We start from the raw sequence: 6510 nt of genomic DNA, 5'->3' as shown, positions 1-6510 counted from the left end.
GATCAGTGAAGAAAGGTGCATAGAATCAGTGATCAAGGGTTTCCAAACAGGAGTCCACCTTGTCTCCAGGAGACGGGGGCCCCATGTGCTCCAGAGAGAGGACAAGGACGTTATTGTGCAAAGAGACAGAAGCTGAGCCCACCTGATCGCTGCTCCGCCAATCACATCACCCCTCTGTGCTGCACCTCAGGTATCATCTGTCTGCCCTCTGGGTGGAAAAGAGGTCAAAGGTCACAATGACAGCAAGCACTTGTTGGCAGGACAGATGGAAAGTTAGCAGCGGTGAAATACATTAGTGCATGTGAAGAAGAAAAATATAACCAAAGAATTTGCCTCACAGGTGTCTTATTTTTTAAAATATCTGCCACATAATTAAAAGCATAAACACAAGATAAAATATCCAACACTAGGTTCAATTAAAATGCTGCTCACATGTTAATGCATCAGTGACACTAATCCAATAATATAATATATTGTATGATAATACACTAGTATTAAAGTGTATTATCATACAAGTACTTGTATGAGTACTTAGTTTTGATACTTAGAATTTTCTGATAATTCTTTCATAGTTTTACTTGAGAAAACTTTGAATGGAGGACTATTTCCCTTATAGATTTCTGTCAGCCTAAAGGTGATTCAACTGACTATAAAGGTGGTAAATAATACATGTTTTTTTCGCAGACTGCATAGACCCATTAGAGATACTGAAATACAAGACGTTTCTATTCTCCTCCTCTCCCCGGCAGGAGGAGCGCTTCTCTCTGGACCACTCCTCCCTGTATGTAACGGAGGCGCGCACCCACGCCCGCTCCCGTGACGCAGCGCATCCCCGTGCGCACAGATGCTGGAGTAGAAGCGACAGGCGCGCTCATCTCGGTGGGACTGAACGCGTCGAAGACCGGAGACGGGGGAGAAGATCACCCGGTTTGCGTCCGTCAGGAGCCTCAGACGGCGGGGAACGATGCTTATAACGAGTCTCTCCGCTGGCAGCAGGACTTGAAAAGCTGCGGGCCATCCATCTGGACACTTTTTACATTTACTCTGGCCCCTTCCTTTATCTCCCTTCCCCTTTGATAAAGAAGACAAGAATCCAGGTAGTTATCTTCCAGCTTACATCCCTCTTTGGGGAGGCTATTTAACCCCAGTTTGACAGCCAGTCAGGGTTTCTTTAAGCACGATGTGGAAGACCAGGATCCTCCTGCTGCTGTGGGTGCTTTTGGCGTCCGGCGAACTCCAGCAAGAGACGGAGCCGCGGAGACTCCCACCCCCGGGAAAGTTGGATTTCGGTTATGTGCCTGCGGGAGTTTACGAGACACTGGCCCATTACGAACCGGGACCGATAGGGATCCTGTTCCACATGGTGCACGCTTTTCTGTATGTCGTGCAACCCAACGCTTTTCCAGAAGGTAAGCATCCTCATCTAGTGTAACGGATACATGAAACCCCCTGGGGAATCTGGCAGAGACTGACAGCAAAAACAGAGTGACATTTCTAGGGAATGCAATTAGGAAGGATCACTTATTCTTACATTAAATTGGTCTGACCGTATTAACTGTTAGGCTGTTATCTATCTCGGCATGTAGGATTTGTCTGTGAAATCTTTGGATCCTGTTTGGCTGTACTACGGGACTGGTTGGTTTTCGGGAATATCACGAACCCAAGATCAATTGTATCCCAGTTTTTACTGGTTTCCTTCCATTTGGCACTTTTTATGCGCCAAAACTCTGCGAAACAAAGAAAGATGTTTAAATTCGTTATTATGAAGGATTGTGAGTCCTCAGCGCCCGTTTTAACTGATGATATCCGGCTTGTCTTCTGTCTCATTGTGTGAAAAGGTGTCCACTCGCGGGTTTGTAGCCCATTTGTGCGTCAAGTCCCTCCATGCCGCGCTGTGTTTTGATTTGCGCGCAGAGCTGACAGCGCACTTGAAGGTTGTGTTTGTGCCTTCGGCGCACTCTGTGTCAGAGAAATGACAATTAATGAACCCCTTTCTGATAAAATCACGCGCTCAATGGCTGGTTTAAACAGTTTTTTCCTGAGTGAGTGAATGTTTGTTTGAGCACCCAGAAAGCCTCAGCGCGCGTGGCTCTACATTTAATACAATTAGAGCTAAATGCTTAGCCATACACACACGAAGTGTGTGTGTTTAATTGGGTCGTGGATGCAAAAGATGCGCTGCCCTCCATGCGTCACAGTCTGCGCTCATACTCCATCGGAACATTTTGCAGATTAGCAGCTCTCTGAGTCACCTTGTTAATTGGGTAATCCCATAAACCCCTGCGCCATATGTTGTTGGCCTTTTAGTTTCCAGTTTGTCACCAGCACTTGGGGGCTCATGGCCTAATCCTATGGAGCAGCCCACTGCTCAGTGAAGTTGTTAGTTCATTCATGGGTGGACCCAGTGCAAGATGGAGAATGGAAATCATGTGGAAATTGTTGGTTCCTACACAACAGTTCAGCAGACAAACGTTTGTACACAGCTGTAGTTTCTTCATTCCTTTGAATAGAGAGCCCTGGGCTGGGGCGTAAATACAGACAGTATGGTTGCACTGGGGCCCGTGAGGTGGGGGGGCCCTTCAAGAGATCAGGCCCTACAACAAGGTATTGGGTGGAGAAGGGGCCCCTGCTAATACCTTCATAGAGTCATATTTGAAATATAGCTGTGTTCAAAGAAGAACCCACAATTACTTAAAGAGAGGCGCCATTAGCTATACATGCCCTCGCAAAGGCAAACCCATCTACGTCATGGTTTTCATATATTTTGATAAAATTGTCAGTAGCAATCTATAACAAATATATATGCTTATTCTACATAAACTATATAAAAAAAACCTTCAATTAAATGAATATTTTCTTTGGTATTTTTGTCATACAGATTTGCAGTGATGTCAAATGTCAAGTCTCTATTTGATCATGTGACAAGACGATACATATACGGTAGCTAGTTTTGGCGCAAAATCTGTCAAGACTGACAAGCTGAGCACATCTGCAAGCTGAGTGAGCAGTCATGACTTGCAAACATAAAATCGCATAAAATGAGTGAGCAGTCATGACTTGCAAACATAAAATCGCATAAAATGAGTGAGCAGTCATGACTTGCAAACATAAAATCGGCAGTAAGAAAAGATAAGAAAGAAAAAACAGGAGGAGAAGGTAGCAACGCTCCCTCAATTAGATTCCTTTGGCTTTTTTTAATAAACAGTGCAACGCAGCAGTTCGACTGGCATCAGCATCGCTGCCCTCAGTGGTGTGTCAACAACAATGAAGCAGGCAACGTTAGGATAACAAGCTAGATATAGGCCTAACATTAGCTAAAGAATCGTATTGCGTTAGATATAAATTTATATCTAACGCAAGATGATTCTTAACGCTTACTATAAGCTACAAGTTGGCTATAAGTAACTTACTTGTAGGCAAGTACAAGTGCTTTTTCAAGGGGACTTAGGGTATCTGAGGGCTGCCGTATTTAATAGGTTGCTATCATTTCGGAGTCAGGTTGCCGCTGAGCGCCCGTTTCATTGTGTATGTGTTTTTCAGATGTGGGTAAAGCCGCTGTGTGTGCCGCCGTACCAAACCACGCCCTTCATCAGTGTTTTTAGGACTAGCCTATTAGCTGCACTTTTTTATCTATAATAATAATAAGCATTATTATTATTGTTATTTTTACACAAGATTATTAATAATTTTGCTTGTTACTTGTAAATTATAAGGTAGACTATGGGGAGTATAATGTTACGGCTGCATGTCCATGCCCTGTTGTTGACGAACCACAGGCCCACAGCTGTACTAAAACACAGTTTAGAAAAGTCATAATTCTAGAGAATTATAAAGGCACTTACCACTGGCCCTGGGTGATACACTGTTAGTCTCGATATGAATAATAAGAGGATATTAAGGTGATTTTAGCTGAACTGACAACGAGTGACATTCTAGTGTCTAGGCCCTACACGCAGTGTACCGGCAGGCTATATTCATAGATGTCATTAATGCGAATTCGATTTATATATGTAGGATATATGGCAGAAATAAGGCTGTTTGTTGTGCAGTAAAATCATCATTTGGTGGGATTTATGCAGACTGTGTGTAGCTGGCCAGTTTTCGGGACATGGTGTTGTTTTTTGTTAAATATCGCAGCTCTCTTCTGTCTCGTCGTGTGCTATAGGTTTAATTTTAATATCATCTCTTGCCTTTACATCAAATAGAAGTGCACTCGTGAGTTTTTTGTTAAAGTCAGAGGTCATTTCAGCACCACATAGACAGCTCCTCTGCTCTCAGGAGCTATTCATGGTTTTGATAGCTTGCCCTTTGACATCTACTTTCCTAATACAATAGCCTAAATAACTCGACTGTAAAATCACACACACAACACATTGTTGGTACTAAAATATATATATGCTTTGTGCGTGTGTGCTTCATAACTAGTAACTAGCGTGCGCTAGGGCCCGTCATAATAGCGTCCACTGGGGCCCGTCGTAACTACCTTACGCCACTGGCCCTGGGGATTTCATTATTTTGGGGTTCATCAGAATCTAGATGGTGTAAGCAAAGGCTATCTGCTTATTAATAGCAGCAGTGCATGCATGGATATTTCGCACGAGAAATCCAGTGATCTGTCAGGTCTGTTTTGATGAATACAGGCTGGTTTTTACAGCAAACTTTTGGGACTTGCAGAGCTTGTCTTTTCTATAACATGTTACAGGAAGTCCCTCTGAACTGTGCAGTTTGTTGGAAAACATAACTTGAATTTACATTCAAATCTATAAGACAAGTGAAGAATCTGTGAGTAGTTTTCACTCCGGTGGTTTGTGACTGGAGGTGGTGACTGTTCGGGCTGGGTGGCTGTGGGTGTCTCTTCACTGCAGCCTGTGGTAAGCCACAGTGTTAGCCTTCTTCCAGCAGACATTTAAAGAATTAATCACCGAATCCTCACGAAAAAAACCCTGCAAATATTGTCCTTATTAACAAGTGCTGTTCATCTTGTAGTTAATTTTCAAATCACATGTTCTTCAAAAGGACAGTTCAGAGCTTTTTTTATGAGCTTTGAATCTGTGGACATGCAAGCTCAGGAGCTGTTATTATTTAATTCATACTTAAGCACTTTTGCACGCTTTTCTTTTAGAAAAACTATCCCATCTCAAGGTCCACTTACTTAAATAAAGCTTCAAAAATGCTGCTAAATGGAAAATAATAACTTGAGTTGGGATTATTTTGTCAAACTACAACTTTCAAGGTCAAAAATGAACTTTAATTGGGCATCCTGTGGTTAAGGCCGACCATGAACCACAGCGTCCTCGGTTCAGGTTCAGCCGGGGACTTTTGTTGCATCTTTCTCTCCTCCTTTTCCTGTCATCTCTCTACTCTTTATAATAAAGAGCCAAAAAATACTTAAAAAAGATTCAACTTTGATGTTTAACTTTAAGCCAACAGAGACAAGAAGTCATAAAAGTGCTTGTCAACTTGCATGTCAACAGATCCATGACAACTGAGCAAACTCCATATTCTCACAAAGACCATAATATAATATGGTAGAAAGCTTAAAAAAAATAACAACTAGTAAGTGGACCTGGAGTTGAGGCAGTATTTAGACAGTTGCTGTTGAGTTTTTTTAAATGTAACATTTTGGAGGTTTAAGCACCACAAACAAAATTATATTGAGCTCCAGTGTTCAGTAACAGCTGCGTACAACATCTCTAAATCTATATAAAACAGTATCACAACAAAACTACCTTGATGGAAAGCACACACTATGTTGTTATATAGTCAGTATTCAATGAACAGTCAATATCCGCCTGATGTATCGGCCTAACTCTGTTAGATGAACATTATGTTGCTGTGTAATTAGCGACGCCTCGTCATCAAGTCTTCCACAATCAGTGTGTGACATTTTACATTGTAAAACGTCTTTATAATCTCACGAATGTTTGATGCAGTCGACTGACACGTTCATTCTCTGTATCAAACGGCGCGTTGACTCGTAGGAGGTGCTATTAGCAACAAAGCAAATGAACAGTGACATATTCTCTCTGACATTTTTTAACGGCTTTTTGCTGCAGTGTGGGAGCCTCACCTCCCTCCCTGCCTCACACCTACCCACACTCTCACCAAAACACAACTGCTACATGCCAATACACAGGCTGATGTACAGGATCATAAGCACTTTTCAGTCATGAAATATGTAACTTTGCTGGCTTCATCATGCTGTTAAAAGTGATGACTTTTTGTCATCAAGACATAGGCGGCTTTTTACATGAATCTTAATTACTGCTTTATTCAAACATGACAGGACATTTACTGAAAGAGTTGAAATGCTAGCGCGACAGTTGGCACCTTTTGCGTGAGAAGAAACAATATCACAGCTGGAAGAGTTGAAAAGTTTAATGATATGAAGGAAGAGGGGTATTTACTGTTCCCTCTCTGGGTGCGTTGCTGATGGATTTTAAAACTTATTTTGCTGCTGAAGCCTTAATTAATAACCATCAGGACGCTCGCCCCCTCTTTGGTAAATCT

The 6510-nt window shown here is 42.2% G+C and overlaps 1 protein-coding gene and 1 long non-coding RNA gene across 17 annotated transcripts in view; one reads left to right on the top strand and one right to left on the bottom strand.

The window, feature by feature from the left end:
• The window catches only part of LOC122880695, an 88395-nt gene that overhangs the window by 22469 nt on the left and 59416 nt on the right, over positions 1-6510 (bottom strand). For all 5 annotated transcript variants that reach the window (XR_006379011.1, XR_006379008.1, XR_006379010.1 and 2 more), the window contains exon 4: positions 143-208. This is a non-coding gene — a long non-coding RNA (uncharacterized LOC122880695). The remainder of the gene's footprint in view (positions 1-142; positions 209-6510) is intronic.
• The window catches only part of prom1a (prominin 1a), an 83055-nt gene continuing 77084 nt past the window's right edge, over positions 540-6510 (top strand). For 2 of the 12 annotated variants that reach the window (XM_044206058.1, XM_044206056.1), the window contains exon 1: positions 540-1409. In XM_044206058.1, the coding sequence (XP_044061993.1) occupies positions 1181-1409 (229 nt within the window). In that variant the 5' untranslated portion in view covers positions 540-1180. The remainder of the gene's footprint in view (positions 1410-6510) is intronic. The other 10 variants (XM_044206054.1, XM_044206053.1, XM_044206047.1 and 7 more) reach the window with 10 other exon arrangements.

Source organism: Siniperca chuatsi, linkage group LG8 (assembly GCF_020085105.1).
Source record: "Siniperca chuatsi isolate FFG_IHB_CAS linkage group LG8, ASM2008510v1, whole genome shotgun sequence".
Taxonomy (NCBI): domain Eukaryota; kingdom Metazoa; phylum Chordata; class Actinopteri; order Centrarchiformes; family Sinipercidae; genus Siniperca; species Siniperca chuatsi.
This window is presented reverse-complemented; position numbering and strand designations above follow the sequence as displayed.